Source organism: Ascaphus truei, chromosome 19, assembly GCF_040206685.1.
Source record: "Ascaphus truei isolate aAscTru1 chromosome 19, aAscTru1.hap1, whole genome shotgun sequence".
Taxonomy (NCBI): domain Eukaryota; kingdom Metazoa; phylum Chordata; class Amphibia; order Anura; family Ascaphidae; genus Ascaphus; species Ascaphus truei.
Window position 1 is genome coordinate 21754525 of NC_134501.1, and position 16727 is coordinate 21771251.

The 16727-nt window shown below is 44.9% G+C and overlaps 1 protein-coding gene across 1 annotated transcript in view; it reads right to left on the minus strand.

Annotated features, from left to right (window-relative positions):
- SLC12A3 (solute carrier family 12 member 3) overlaps positions 1 to 16727 on the minus strand; it is a 58799-nt gene that overhangs the window by 39157 nt on the left and 2915 nt on the right. The window contains exons 2-11 of the mRNA XM_075576863.1: positions 7183 to 7305; positions 4780 to 4855; positions 4553 to 4648; positions 4041 to 4180; positions 3837 to 3947; positions 2038 to 2149; positions 1761 to 1891; positions 1453 to 1537; positions 716 to 870; positions 459 to 566 (exon numbers count right to left, since the gene is read on the minus strand). Coding sequence (XP_075432978.1) covers positions 459 to 566; positions 716 to 870; positions 1453 to 1537; positions 1761 to 1891; positions 2038 to 2149; positions 3837 to 3947; positions 4041 to 4180; positions 4553 to 4648; positions 4780 to 4855; positions 7183 to 7305 — 1137 coding nt within the window. The remainder of the gene's footprint in view (positions 1 to 458; positions 567 to 715; positions 871 to 1452; positions 1538 to 1760; positions 1892 to 2037; positions 2150 to 3836; positions 3948 to 4040; positions 4181 to 4552; positions 4649 to 4779; positions 4856 to 7182; positions 7306 to 16727) is intronic.

The following is a 16727-nucleotide window of genomic DNA, read 5'->3' on the forward strand; positions in this document are numbered from 1 at the left end:
GGGCTGCCACGGTCACACAGCTCACCCTGGGCAGCCACGGTCTCACAGCTAACCCCGGGCAGCCATGGTCACACAGCTCACCATGGGCAGCCACGGTCACACGGCTCACCATGGGCAGCCACGGTCACACAGCTCACCACGGGCAGCCACGGTCACACAGCTCACCACGGGCAGCCACGGTCACACGGCTCACCACGGGCAGCCACGGTCACACAGCTCACCATGGGCAACCATGGTCACACAGCTCACCCCGGGCTGCCACGGTCACACAGCTCACCCCGGGCTGCCACGGTCACACGGCTCACCCCGGGCAGCCACGGTCACACAGCTCACCACGGGCAGCCACGGTCACACATCTCACCACGGGCTGCCACGGTCACACAGATCAGACTTTTGAATGAGGCATTACAGCTTATAAAACACGCGTGTCTGGTCAGAGAGCACGGAGCTTGCGGTACCTGAAACACTTTGGGTGCGGAGACCAGACAGGCCAAAGCAGACGACAGAGTAGCGCCAAAAATCCCGGCAGTGACAAGAGGCGCAAAGCCAGACACCATGCTCATCGCCTGCAGAGAAGCAACCAGATCAGCGAGTGAGTGTGAGTGTACATGAGTCTATGTGAGTACAGGTGAATGTGTATACTATGAGTATATACCAGTACAGATGTATATGTAAGGGAGTATTGTACTTTGCAGGTGAGTATACGAGTATATACCTGGTAGTAATTGTTCAGCCCATATGGACAGTTGTGTTTCTCGGCGCAGTCAGTGAAATTCCACCCGTACCCACAGGCCAAACCCACACAGTTAGAGGCGCCCTCAGCGATGGTGTCATTGAGGCTGCCCGAGGCATCTCTGATCACACAGGACCCTGCAGAAAACCATACGTGTTATGTATGCAGGTTATACTTCTGTGTGTGTGCCGGTTCAAACTACCACTGTCACGTGTGTGTAGGTTATACTGTTACATGTATGGAGGTCACACCATCAGTCACGTGTGCAGGTCATACGATCAGTCGCATGTTACTGTTACTGTGTGCAGGACATTCTTTCACATGTCTGCAGGTCATACTATCAGTCACATGTGTGCAGGTCACACCATCAGACACGTGTGCAGGTCATACGATCAGTCACATGTGTGCAGGTCACACCATCAGTCACGTGTGCAGGTCATACGATCAGTCACGTGTTACTGTTACTGTGAGCAGGTAATTCTTTCACATGTCTGCAGGTCATACTATCAGTCACATGTGTGCAGGTCATACCATCAGTCACATGTGTGCAGGACATACCATCAGTCACATGTCTGCAGGTCATACTATCAGTCACATGTCTGCAGGTCATACTATCAGTCACATGTGCAGGTTATACTATTATGCATGGACAGGTCCTACTGTCATTACCGCGGAATTGGTAGTGAAAGGGGAACAACACATGGATTCTTTGTACTTACCGATGGTGGCAGATATTACCAGGTAGGATACAGTGGTCCAGAATATTGCCATCAGGGTCCCTCTGGGAATAGCTACCGCAGGGTCCTGTAGGAGAATCAGAAGACATTGCACTCAGCCACAGACACCTATCTCCTTGTGTGCGTGGACCTCACAACTAGATTGTCAGCTCTTCTGAACAGTGATGAATTCTGCTCATCTGGTTTCTGTATATTGGGGATAGGACTGAAACGCCATCTTATTGTACACGTCCAAGGTCACTCGGCCCTGCGCCTATGGAATGAAACATGCGGATTGTCATCGCTTCTACCTTCAGGTCCCCGGAGATGTTGGCTCCGGCCAGGATGCCAGTGGCCGACGGGAAAAAAATAGAGAACATCCCGAAGAAGCTGCCGTCCTCGCCACGCCAGTTTGGCACGAAATTCTCAGCAAAAATATCAGCTGCAAGAAAGAAACGTTCCTGAGAAAAAGATTGACTGGCCTTTGAAGTGGGAGGACACGGTGTGAGAAGGATGTGGGATCAGTAATAATGCGTGCTTCTAATGGACACTGTGACATTCTCTTATCTCCGCACAGCGGCCGCTCACCTCGATAGCTGAAGAATCCTTTGGCCTGTTTTTCCTCCGTGGCCGGAATTACTGTTCCAACCAAGTAATTTACAAATGAGATCATAATCACAAAGAAGAACAGTACCTGAGCCTGGCGGGCAGAGACAGTAATGTTACTACAGCAGGACAGTGAGGATCCGAGTGTGAGGGACAGAGTAATGTTACTACAACAGGATAGTGAGGAACAGAGTGTGAGGGACAGAGTAATGTTACTACAGCAGGATAGTGAGGATCCGAGTGTGAGGGACAGAGTAATGTTACTGCAGCAGGACAGTGAGGATCCGAGTGTGAGGGAGAGACAGCACTGTTACAACAGCATGACAGTGAGGAACGGAGTGTGAGGCAGAGAGAGTAATGTTACTATAGGACAGCAAGGATCTGAGTGTGAGGCACATAGAGTAATGTTACTATGGCAAGCATATTTGTTAATAAAAATGTATCACGCTGCTGTCAGTTCGTGTCAGTGAGAGTGAGTCCGTGTCAGTGAGAGTCAGTCCGTGTCAGTGAGAGTCGGTGAGAGTCTGTCCGTGTCAGTCCGTGTTGGTGAGAGTCAGTCCGTGTCGGTGAGAGTCAGTCCGTGTCGGTGAGAGTCAGTCCGTGTCAGTGAGAGTCAGTCCGTGTCAGTGAGAGTCAGTCCGTGTCAGTGAGAGTCAGTCCGTGTCAGTGAGAGTCAGTCCGTGTCAGTGAGAGTCAGTCCGTGTCAGTGAGAGTCAGTCCGTGTCAGTGAGAGTCAGTCCGTGTCAGTGAGAGTCAGTCCGTGTCAGTGAGAGTCAGTCCGTGTCAGTGAGAGTCAGTCCGTGTCAGTGAAAGTCAGTCCGTGTCAGTGAGAGTCAGTCCGTGTCAGTGAGAGTCAGTTCGTGTCAGTGAGAGTCAGTGAGAGTCAGTCCGTGTCAGTGAGAGTCAGTGAGAGTCAGTCTGTGAGAGTCCATGAGAGTCCGTCTGTGTCAGTCCGTGTCGGTGAGAGTCGGTGAGAGTCAGTCCATGTCAAGAGAGTCGGTGAGGGTCAGTCCGTGAGAGTCAGTCCGTGTCAGTGAGAGTCAGTCCGTGTCAGTGAGAGTCAGTGAGAGTCAGTCTGTGAGAGTCGGTGAGAGTCCGTCCGTGTCAGTCCGTGTCGGTGAGAGTCGGTGAGAGTCAGTCCATGTCAAGAGAGTCGGTGAGGGTCAGTCCGTGAGAGTCCGTCCGTGTCAGTGAGAGTCCGTCCGTGTCAGTGAGAGTCAGTCCGTGTCAGTGAGAGTCAGTCCGTGTCAGTGAGAGTCAGTCCGTGTCAGTGAGAGTCAGTCCGTGTCAGTGAGAGTCAGTCCGTGTCAGTGAGAGTCAGTGAGAGTCAGTCTGTGAGAGTCCATGAGAGTCCGTCCGTGTCAGTCCGTGTCGGTGAGAGTCGGTGAGAGTCAGTCCATGTCAAGAGAGTCGGTGAGGGTCAGTCCGTGAGAGTCAGTCCGTGTCAGTGAGAGTCAGTCCGTGTCAGTGAGAGTCAGTGAGAGTCAGTCTGTGAGAGTCGGTGAGAGTCCGTCCGTGTCGGTGAGAGTCGGTGAGAGTCAGTCCATGTCAAGAGAGTCGGTGAGGGTCAGTCCGTGAGAGTCCGTCCGTGTCAGTGAGTGTCAGTGAGTGTCCTCCTCCCTCCCACAGTACTTACTTAATATTTAATTGTGCGCTTCCATAAGAGTATTCTATATGCTGGATGGATGCTCGTTGTGAGGACCAGGCATAGGCTCATACAGTGCCCTACAGCTTAGCACCGCTTAGCAACTAAGGCCCATTACGTATTCTTCATAACATACCTTTGCCTCCCACTCCATGCCAGCCAGTGAAATCCCAAGCAAAACCGCCACAGTGATAACACCGATGATTCGGATGTCATTTTTTGGGTCAACAATGGTTGAATCGTAATCCTAAAAGTAGGAAAGTTTGTGATATTATTTAATACTGCTCGGAGCGTGTATGCGCACAACCGCTGCAGGCATAAAACACACAGGTACTCTCACCTTCAGAAGGTCACGAACTGTCTCGGCAAAGCCAACCGTGTGCATAGCGACCGCGACAGCATTCGCAAACGCAAATATCAGACCAATTGATCCTCCCAATTCCGGGCCCAGACTCCGGGAGATAAGGAAGTAGGTGCCTCCTAAATGATACAAAATACATTCTGTTTTTATCAGAAAGTGCTGGGAAGGTGTGTGTTTGATGACACATTTGAACATGTAAGAGAGGCGCTGGATAGATCGCATACAGAAGACAAGAGGAATTCAGTCTACGAGGAATATAACTTGTGATGAACATTCACCAGAACTTTGCTCTATAACATACAGAAGACAAGAGGAATCCAGTCTACGAGGAATATAACTTGTGATGAACATTCACCAGAACTTCGCTCTATAACATACAGAAGAGGCAGCTGTAGGGTTATCATTAAAGACCTGCCCAGAGCCATCAGGTGGCTGAATTACCATAACTTAAAAAAAATAACCCAAACATTTCCGAGACCCGGGTTATTTACCTGACTTGACCTTCCCATTGGTGGAAATGGCGGAGATGGAGAGTCCTGTGATGGTGGTCACAGTCACAGATATGAAGATAATGAGCCACGTTAGTGCTGTGGGAAGAGACACCCTGATTTATCAGACCATAATAGAGCTGGGATGTCCCCGCTTGCAGGGATGAGAACAAATAGCTGGGGGGGGGGGGGTGACATTAGCCAAATAAAATCCCTGATGCCACACTGACCTATTCCTGCCTGAGCAGTTATCCAAGGCAGCCGGAGATAGAGGATTACGCCCCAAATATTTAGCATGCAGCGGATCTGAAGACAAGAAACACATGTTACTTGACTGCAGTTGTTACTGTTATACTCCAAATGCTGTGATCACAAGGTAGATGGGAATGTGAGTACTATTAAAATGGACAACAAGAGCCCAACATGTTGTTTGCTACTGTGATACTCCCTGACCCTCCTGTTTCTGGGGTCTGGAACATTGGTGGGAAACAGACAGAACAGGCTGGAATGAGCTTATCCTCTGCTAGAGAAATAACACAGCGAGCACTGTGCATGTGTAGCCGCCTCTTGGAGGACTACTAGTTTCTGTAGAGTCGATTGCCTTAAGGGGTTAACTGTGGGGGCTCACTCAGGTTACTCCCTTCCCCATGGGATGTATGATATCAGCATAAGGGTATATAAAGCCGCCACTTATGTTCTAGAAGCAGGTTCTTCAGAGTTTCAACTGAGGTTCTCACCGTTAGTCCTGTACATAGGTTTGTGTGTTTAGGAATATGTATGAAGATGTGTCCTGTCACCATTTATTTTTCCAGTTAGTAAGATTAGGAACGTTAGTGATGTCTAAGTTAGTGCCTATTAAAGGAACGGGAAGCCTAAGTTAGCGGGCAAAAAGATGCCAACTGTTCTGGTTTGTCCCTGCATCAGTCTGACCGCCACTGTTCTCATAGGGTTACCTACACTGCATTAAAGAACAGATGAGATACCAGCACTCTCAACAAAGTTAGCAAGAGTGAACGGTGCACAAGGGGACAATAACAGATAGGCCCAAAGAAACTGAATGACACATGGTCCAGGTGGGCCAGTGGTTCAGAAGCAGGTCCCCTAAAAGTATGCACTCAATATCTTAACAGGATGATTAATGATTAAAAACAAGCCCTGTATTTTAATTATTTGACACAATAAAAGATTTTTAATTTGCATCACTATACTATGTATTGCTCTTAGGGTGAGTGCTCTTATATATTGATGCATTAATGCCTACTTACCATCCCTTCCTTATGGAGTGATGTTGAGTGCATACTTTTAGGGGACTTGCTTCTGAACCACAGGCCCATCTGGCCCATGTGTCATTCAGATTCTCCGTGTCTACCTACACTGCATCCCTCACTCATTGTGAGTGTTCTCCCCGGCATTCTCCCCGCAAGCGGTACCTAATCTCTCCTTTGCAACGGGCCACTGAGCTACGTGCCTCCCCTGAATAGGAAAGGGAACTACCACGAGATGAGGTCTTTAAAGTATTGTTTGCCACGAAGGTCTGCCCAGTACCACGTATGCCGATACCTGTGGAGTGTTTTAGACGGCTGTAAAATAAAAGCACCATATCGTTTTGTAAAAGTTCCTGGCGCCCAGCTTTTTCCGTTTCTGTTGCACATCGTTTTAGAAAGGAAAGGTATACAGGGATATATACCAAATAAGTATACATGGGAAGGATGCTGATCCAGGGAGTAATCCGATTGCCAATTCTTGGAGCCAGGAAGGAATTTATTTTTCCCCTTATGAGATCATTGGATGATATGACACTGGGGTTTTTTGTTTGCCTCCCTCTGGATCAATAAGTAAGTATAGATATAGGATAAAGTATCTGTCTAAATTTAGCATAGGTTGAACTTGATGGACGTATGTCTTTTTTTAACCTCATCTACTATGTAACTATGTAACTACTATGTAACTATGTTTATTGACACCCAGCCAGCACCCTCCAAAAACCCGAGAGACTGAGCCCTGTACATACCTAATCGATGTGACCTCCTTTAGTCGGGCAAGGAGGGTGTAACATTTCCGCCGCATATAAAAGTATATAAGCATGTGAGGCTCTGAGTCTATCCACGTGTGAGTATTCAAATCTGTGCATAACATTGAATACAGGTAGTCCTCACTATCCAACGTTTCACTTTACAACGAGTGGCACATCCAACGCTTTAAAATGCCACCCTATCGCCAGTTTCTCAACGCCTGAATGCGTTATCCGACGCTCACCGCCACTGATTAACATGGGACTCGCTTTACAGCGGTTTCACTATCCAACGCTACTTCCAGGACGGGTTCCGGTGGATAACCGAGGAACGCCTGTACAGACTTACTTGCTGATATGTACAGAGTATTCGTATGATGCTCTTTTATTCAAGAGCATTAGGGATCAGCAGCTAGAAATAGCAGAGCACAAGGTCATAGCGTGTGCGGCCCGACTCCTCCGACATCTATTCTAACTCCAAAGGTCAAAGACTGATGGATCTTATCACACAGGTTTCTTTGTTACTTATATGCTACAAGGAGCAGATATATCTGCGCAACAATGTAAACAGTCCTGTTCCATGAAGTCAGACTCCCCGCTCAGCCCGACGCGTTGCACTCACCATCACCCCTTTAACCCATCCAAACCTGACCGGTTCTCCTGCCGACTTCTCTCCCTCCGCCTCCACGTCCGGAGGCTCCAGACTGGCCTCATACAACGGGGGCTGCAGGTGGCTGGCGTCCTGCTGAGGACACAGAATGAAAGGATACAAACACTGCCATGGACTCGTCGCCCGTGATGTGCAGTGCAGTGTGCATGGTCAGCCATGCATAACGGGTCATTATTAGCTGGAGTCAGAGAGATATATCCCCGGGCAATGATTCTAGGAAGCAGGTTCTGAGCCGCCCTAACACCGGCCCCTTCCCAAAGATGGGACAATAACAAAACACGGCCACATACATGTGAATGGGATAGAAACGGAAAGGTTTCCTAAAATACTCCCCTCTTCTAGCTAGGTGTAACAGCACATCAAAAATACTCCCCTCTTCTAGCTAAGTGTAACAGCACATCAAAAATACTCCCCTCTTCTAGCTAGGTGTAACAGCACATCAAAAATACTCCCCTCTTCTAGCTAAGTGTAACAGCACATCAAAAATACTCCCCTCTTCTAGCTAGATGTAACAGCACATCAAAAATACTCCCCTGTTCTAGCTAGGTGTAACAGCACATCAAAAAAATACTCCCCTCTTCTAGCTCGGTGTAACAGCACATCAAAAAAATACTCCCCTCTTCTAGCTAGGTGTAACAGCACATCAAAAATACTCCCCTCTTCTAGCTAGGTGTAACAGCACATCAAAAAAATACTCCCCTCTTCTAGCTAGGTGTAACAGCACATCAAAAATACTCCCCTCTTCTAGCTAGGTGTAACAGCACATCAAAAATACTCCCCTCTTCTAGCTAGGTGTAACAGCACATCAAAAAATACTCCCCTCTTCTAGCTAGGTGTAACAGCACATCAAAAATACTCCCCTCTTCTAGCTAGGTGTAACAGCACATCAAAAAAATACTCCCCTCTTCTAGCTAGGTGTAACAGCACATCAAAAATACTCCCCTCTTCTAGCTAGGTGTAACAGCACATCAAAAATACTCCCCTCTTCTAGCTAGGTGTAACAGCACATCAAAAAGATACTCCCCTCTTCTAGCTAGGTGTAACAGCACATCAAAAATACTCCCCTCTTCTAGCTAGGTGTAACAGCACATCAAAAATACTCCCCTCTTCTAGCTAGGTGTAACAGCACATCAAAAATACTCCCCTCTTCTAGCTAGGTGTAACAGCACATCAAAAATACTCCCCTCTTCTAGCTAGGTGTAACAGCACATCAAAAAAAATACTCCCCTCTTCCAGCTAAGTGTAACAGCACATCAAAAAAATACTCCCCTCTTCTAGCTAGGTGTAACAGCACATCAAAAATACTCCCCTCTTCTAGCTAAGTGTAACAGCACATCAAAAATACTCCCCTCTTCTAGCTAGGTGTAACAGCACATCAAAAATACTCCCCTCTTCTAGCTAGGTGTAACAGCACATCAAAAATACTCCCCTCTTCTAGCTAGGTGTAACAGCACATCAAAAAAGATACTCCCCTCTTCTAGCTAGGTGTAACAGCACATAAAAAAATACTCCCCTCTTCTAGCAAGGTGTAACAGCACATCAAAAATACTCCCCTCTTCTAGCTAGGTGTAACAGCACATCAAAAAAATACTCCCCTCTTCTAGCTCGGTGTAACAGCACATCAAAAAAATACTCCCCTCTTCTAGCTAGGTGTAACAGCACATCAAAAAGATACTCCCCTCTTCTAGCTAGATGTAACAGCACATCAAAAAAAATACTCCCCTCTTCTAGCTAGGTGTAACAGCACATCAAAAATACTCCCCTCTTCTAGCTAGGTGTAACAGCACATCAAAAATACTCCCCTGTTCTAGCTAGGTGTAACAGCACATCAAAAAAATACTCCCCTCTTCTAGCTAGGTGTAACAGCACATCAAAAATACTCCCCTCTTCTAGCTAGGTGTAACAGCACATCAAAAATACTCCCCTGTTCTAGCTAGGTGTAACAGCACATCAAAAAATACTCCCCTCTTCTAGCTAGGTGTAACAGCACATCAAAAATACTCCCCTCTTCTAGCTAGGTGTAACAGCACATCAAAAAAATACTCCCCTCTTCTAGCTAGGTGTAACAGCACATCAAAAATACTCCCCTCTTCTAGCTAGGTGTAACAGCACATCAAAAATACTCCCATCTTCTAGCTAGGTGTAACAGCACATCAAAAAGATACTCCCCTCTTCTAGCTAGGTGTAACAGCACATCAAAAATACTCCCCTCTTCTAGCTAGGTGTAACAGCACATCAAAAAGATACTCCCCTCTTCTAGCTAGGTGTAACAGCACATCAAAAATACTCCCCTCTTCTAGCTAGGTGTAACAGCACATCAAAAATACTCCCCTCTTCTAGCTAGGTGTAACAGCACATCAAAAATACTCCCCTCTTCTAGCTAGGTGTAACAGCACATCAAAAAGATACTCCCCTCTTCTAGCTAGGTGTAACAGCACATCAAAAAAATACTCCCCTCTTCTAGCTAGGTGTAACAGCACATCAAAAAAATACTCCCCTCTTCTAGCTAGGTGTAACAGCACATCAAAAAAATACTCCCCTCTTCTAGCTAGGTGTAACAGCACATCAAAAATACTCCCCTCTTCTAGCTAGGTGTAACAGCACATCAAAAATACTCCCCTCTTCTAGCTAGGTGTAACAGCACATCAAAAAAATACTCCCCTCTTCTAGCTAGGTGTAACAGCACATAAAAAATACTCCCCTCTTCTAGCTAGGTGTAACAGCACATCAAAAATACTCCCCTCTTCTAGCTAGGTGTAACAGCACATCAAAAATACTCCCCTCTTCTAGCTAGGTGTAACAGCACATCAAAAATACTCCCCTCTTCTAGCTAGGTGTAACAGCACATCAAAAATACTCCCCTCTTCTAGCTAGGTGTAACAGCACATCAAAAATACTCCCCTCTTCTAGCTAGGTGTAACAGCACATCAAAAAAAATACTCCCCTCTTCTAGCTAGGTGTAACAGCACATCAAAAATACTCCCCTCTTCTAGCTAGGTGTAACAGCACATCAAAAATACTCCCCTCTTCTAGCTAGGTGTAACAGCACATCAAAAAAATACTCCCCTCTTCTAGCTAGGTGTAACAGCACATCAAAAAGATACTCCCCTCTTCTAGCTAGGTGTAACAGCACATCAAAAATACTCCCCTCTTCTAGCTAGGTGTAACAGCACATCAAAAATACTCCCCTCTTCTAGCTAGGTGTAACAGCACATCAAAAATACTCCCCTCTTCTAGCTAGGTGTAACAGCACATCAAAAAGATACTCCCCTCTTCTAGCTAGGTGTAACAGCACATCAAAAAAATACTCCCCTCTTCTAGCTAGGTGTAACAGCACATCAAAAAAATACTCCCCTCTTCTAGCTAGGTGTAACAGCACATCAAAAAAATACTCCCCTCTTCTAGCTAGGTGTAACAGCACATCAAAAATACTCCCCTCTTCTAGCTAGGTGTAACAGCACATCAAAAATACTCCCCTCTTCTAGCTAGGTGTAACAGCACATCAAAAAAATACTCCCCTCTTCTAGCTAGGTGTAACAGCACATCAAAAAAATACTCCCCTCTTCTAGCTAGGTGTAACAGCACATCAAAAATACTCCCCTCTTCTAGCTAGGTGTAACAGCACATCAAAAATACTCCCCTCTTCTAGCTAGGTGTAACAGCACATCAAAAATACTCCCCTCTTCTAGCTAGGTGTAACAGCACATCAAAAATACTCCCCTCTTCTAGCTAGGTGTAACAGCACATCAAAAATACTCCCCTCTTCTAGCTAGGTGTAACAGCACATCAAAAAAAATACTCCCCTCTTCTAGCTAGGTGTAACAGCACATCAAAAATACTCCCCTCTTCTAGCTAGGTGTAACAGCACATCAAAAATACTCCCCTCTTCTAGCTAGGTGTAACAGCACATCAAAAAAATACTCCCCTCTTCTAGCTAGGTGTAACAGCACATCAAAAAAATACTCCCATCTTCTAGCTAGGTGTAACAGCACATCAAAAATACTCCCCTCTTCTAGCTAGGTGTAACAGCACAACAAAAATACTCCCCTCTTCTAGCTAGGTGTAACAGCACATCAAAAAAATACTCCCCTCTTCTAGCTAGGTGTAACAGCACATCAAAAAAATACTCCCCTCTTCTAGCAAGGTGTAACAGCACATCAAAAATACTCCCCTCTTCTAGCTAGGTGTAACAGCACATCAAAAATACTCCCCTCTTCTAGCTAGGTGTAACAGCACATCAAAAAAATACTCCCCTCTTCTAGCTAGGTGTAACAGCACATCAAAAATACTCCCATCTTCTAGCTAGGTGTAACAGCACATCAAAAATACTCCCCTCTTCTAGCTAGGTGTAACAGCACATCAAAAATACTCCCCTCTTCTAGCTAGGTGTAACAGCACATCAAAAATACTCCCCTCTTCTAGCTAGGTGTAACAGCACATCAAAAAGATACTCCCCTGTTCTAGCTAGGTGTAACAGCACATCAAAAATACTCCCCTCTTCTAGCTAGGTGTAACAGCACATCAAAAATACTCCCCTCTTCTAGCTAGGTGTAACAGCACAACAAAAATACTCCCCTCTTCTAGCTAGGTGTAACAGCACATCAAAAATACTCCCCTCTTCTAGCTAGGTGTAACAGCACATCAAAAATACTCCCCTCTTCTAGCTAGGTGTAACAGCACATCAAAAAAAATACTCCCCTCTTCTAGCTAGGTGTAACAGCACATCAAAAATACTCCCCTCTTCTAGCTAGGTGTAACAGCACATCAAAAATACTCCCCTCTTCTAGCTAGGTGTAACAGCACATCAAAAATACTCCCCTCTTCTAGCTAGGTGTAACAGCACATCAAAAATACTCCCCTCTTCTAGCTAGGTGTAACAGCACATCAAAAATACTCCCCTCTTCTAGCTAGGTGTAACAGCACAACAAAAATACTCCCCTCTTCTAGCTAGGTGTAACAGCACATCAAAAAAATACTCCCCTCTTCTAGCTAGGTGTAACAGCACATCAAAAAGATACTCCCCTGTTCTAGCAAGGTGTAACAGCACATCAAAAAAATACTCCCCTCTTCTAGCTAGGTGTAACAGCACATCAAAAAAATACTCCCCTCTTCTAGCTAGGTGTAACAGCATATCAAAAATACTCCCCTCTTCTAGCTAGGTGTAACAGCACATCAAAAATACTCCCCTCTTCTAGCTAGGTGTAACAGCACATCAAAAATACTCCCCTCTTCTAGCTAGGTGTAACAGCACATAAAAAAATACTCCCCTCTTCTAGCTAGGTGTAACAGCACATCAAAAAGATACTCCCCTGTTCTAGCTAGGTGTAACAGCACATCAAAAATACTCCCCTCTTCTAGCTAGGTGTAACAGCACATAAAAAAATACTCCCCTCTTCTAGCTAAGTGTAACAGCACATCAAAAATACTCCCCTCTTCTAGCTAGGTGTAACAGCACATAAAAAAATACTCCCCTCTTCTAGCTAGGTGTAACAGCACATCAAAAATACTCCCCTCTTCTAGCTAAGTGTAACAGCACATCAAAAATACTCCCCTCTTCTAGCTAAGTGTAACAGCACATCAAAAATACTCCCCTCTTCTAGCTAGATGTAACAGCACATCAAAAATACTCCCCTCTTCTAGCTAAGTGTAACAGCACATCAAAAATACTCCCCTCTTCTAGCTAGGTGTAACAGCACATCAAAAATACTCCCCTCTTCTAGCTAGGTGTAACAGCACATCAAAAATACTCCCCTCTTCTAGCTAGGTGTAACAGCACATCAAAAAAGATACTCCCCTCTTCTAGCAAGGTGTAACAGCACATCAAAAAAATACTCCCCTCTTCTAGCTCGGTGTAACAGCACATCAAAAAAATACTCCCCTCTTCTAGCTAGGTGTAACAGCACATCAAAAAGATACTCCCCTCTTCTAGCTAGATGTAACAGCACATCAAAAAAAATACTCCCCTCTTCTAGCTAGGTGTAACAGCACATCAAAAATACTCCCCTCTTCTAGCTAGGTGTAACAGCACATCAAAAATACTCCCCTCTTCTAGCTAGGTGTAACAGCACATCAAAAAAATACTCCCCTCTTCTAGCTAGGTGTAACAGCACATCAAAAAATACTCCCCTCTTCTAGCTAGGTGTAACAGCACATCAAAAATACTCCCCTCTTCTAGCTAGGTGTAACAGCACATCAAAAAAATACTCCCCTCTTCTAGCTAGGTGTAACAGCACATCAAAAATACTCCCCTCTTCTAGCTAGGTGTAACAGCACATCAAAAATACTCCCATCTTCTAGCTAGGTGTAACAGCACATCAAAAAGATACTCCCCTCTTCTAGCTAGGTGTAACAGCACATCAAAAATACTCCCCTCTTCTAGCTAGGTGTAACAGCACATCAAAAATACTCCCCTCTTCTAGCTAGGTGTAACAGCACATCAAAAAGATACTCCCCTCTTCTAGCTAGGTGTAACAGCACATCAAAAAAATACTCCCCTCTTCTAGCTAGGTGTAACAGCACATCAAAAAAATACTCCCCTCTTCTAGCTAGGTGTAACAGCACATCAAAAAAATACTCCCCTCTTCTAGCTAGGTGTAACAGCACATCAAAAATACTCCCCTCTTCTAGCTAGGTGTAACAGCACATCAAAAATACTCCCCTCTTCTAGCTAGGTGTAACAGCACATCAAAAAAATACTCCCCTCTTCTAGCTAGGTGTAACAGCACATCAAAAAAATACTCCCCTCTTCTAGCTAGGTGTAACAGCACATCAAAAATACTCCCCTCTTCTAGCTAGGTGTAACAGCACATCAAAAATACTCCCCTCTTCTAGCTAGGTGTAACAGCACATCAAAAATACTCCCCTCTTCTAGCTAGGTGTAACAGCACATCAAAAATACTCCCCTCTTCTAGCTAAGTGTAACAGCACATCAAAAATACTCCCCTCTTCTAGCTAAGTGTAACAGCACATCAAAAATACTCCCCTCTTCTAGCTAGGTGTAACAGCACATCAAAAAAAATACTCCCCTCTTCTAGCTAGGTGTAACAGCACATCAAAAATACTCCCCTCTTCTAGCTAGGTGTAACAGCACATCAAAAATACTCCCCTCTTCTAGCTAGGTGTAACAGCACATCAAAAAAATACTCCCCTCTTCTAGCTAGGTGTAACAGCACATCAAAAAAATACTCCCATCTTCTAGCTAGGTGTAACAGCACATCAAAAAAAATACTCCCCTCTTCTAGCTAGGTGTAACAGCACAACAAAAATACTCCCCTCTTCTAGCTAGGTGTAACAGCACAACAAAAATACTCCCCTCTTCTAGCTAGGTGTAACAGCACATCAAAAAGATACTCCCCTCTTCTAGCTAGGTGTAACAGCACATCAAAAAAATACTCCCCTCTTCTAGCTAAGTGTAACAGCACATCAAAAATACTCCCCTCTTCTAGCTAGGTGTAACAGCACATCAAAAATACTCCCCTCTTCTAGCTAGGTGTAACAGCACAACAAAAATACTCCCCTCTTCTAGCTAGGTGTAACAGCACATCAAAAAGATACTCCCCTCTTCTAGCTAGGTGTAACAGCACATCAAAAAAATACTCCCCTCTTCTAGCTAAGTGTAACAGCACATCAAAAATACTCCCCTCTTCTAGCTAGGTGTAACAGCACATCAAAAATACTCCCCTCTTCTAGCTAGGTGTAACAGCACATCAAAAAAATACTCCCCTCTTCTAGCTAGGTGTAACAGCACATCAAAAAAACTCCCCTCTTCTAGCTAGGTGTAACAGCACATCAAAAATACTCCCCTCTTCTAGCTAGGTGTAACAGCACATCAAAAATACTCCCCTCTTCTAGCTAGGTGTAACAGCACATCAAAAATACTCCCCTCTTCTAGCTAGGTGTAACAGCACATCAAAAAGATACTCCCCTGTTCTAGCTAGGTGTAACAGCACATCAAAAATACTCCCCTCTTCTAGCTAGGTGTAACAGCACATCAAAAATACTCCCCTCTTCTAGCTAGGTGTAACAGCACAACAAAAATACTCCCCTCTTCTAGCTAGGTGTAACAGCACATCAAAAATACTCCCCTCTTCTAGCTAGGTGTAACAGCACATCAAAAATACTCCCCTCTTCTAGCTAGGTGTAACAGCACATCAAAAAAAATACTCCCCTCTTCTAGCTAGGTGTAACAGCACATCAAAAATACTCCCCTCTTCTAGCTAGGTGTAACAGCACATCAAAAATACTCCCCTCTTCTAGCTAGGTGTAACAGCACATCAAAAATACTCCCCTCTTCTAGCTAGGTGTAACAGCACATCAAAAATACTCCCCTCTTCTAGCTAGGTGTAACAGCACATCAAAAATACTCCCCTCTTCTAGCTAGGTGTAACAGCACAACAAAAATACTCCCCTCTTCTAGCTAGGTGTAACAGCACATCAAAAAAATACTCCCCTCTTCTAGCTAGGTGTAACAGCACATCAAAAAGATACTCCCCTGTTCTAGCAAGGTGTAACAGCACATCAAAAAAATACTCCCCTCTTCTAGCTAGGTGTAACAGCACATCAAAAAAATACTCCCCTCTTCTAGCTAGGTGTAACAGCATATCAAAAATACTCCCCTCTTCTAGCTAGGTGTAACAGCACATCAAAAATACTCCCCTCTTCTAGCTAGGTGTAACAGCACATCAAAAATACTCCCCTCTTCTAGCTAGGTGTAACAGCACATAAAAAAATACTCCCCTCTTCTAGCTAGGTGTAACAGCACATCAAAAAGATACTCCCCTGTTCTAGCTAGGTGTAACAGCACATCAAAAATACTCCCCTCTTCTAGCTAGGTGTAACAGCACATCAAAAATACTCCCCTCTTCTAGCTAGGTGTAACAGCACATCAAAAATACTCCCCTCTTCTAGCTAGGTGTAACAGCACATAAAAAAATACTCCCCTCTTCTAGCTAGGTGTAACAGCACATCAAAAAGATACTCCCCTGTTCTAGCTAGGTGTAACAGCACATCAAAAATACTCCCCTCTTCTAGCTAGGTGTAACAGCACATAAAAAAATACTCCCCTCTTCTAGCTAAGTGTAACAGCACATCAAAAATACTCCCCTCTTCTAGCTAGGTGTAACAGCACATCAAAAATACTCCCCTCTTCTAGCTAGGTGTAACAGCACATCAAAAATACTCCCCTCTTCTAGCTAGGTGTAACAGCACATCAAAAATACTCCCCTCTTCTAGCTAGGTGTAACAGCACATCAAAAATACTCCCCTCTTCTAGCTAGGTGTAACAGCACATAAAAAAATACTCCCCTCTTCTAGCTAGGTGTAACAGCACATAAAAAAATACTCCCCTCTTCTAGCTAGGTGTAACAGCACATCAAAAAGATACTCCCCTGTTCTAGCTAGGTGTAACAGCACATCAAAAATACTCCCCTCTTCTAGCTAGGTGTAACAGCACATCAAAAATACTCCCCTCTTCTAGCTAGGTGTAACAGCACATAAAA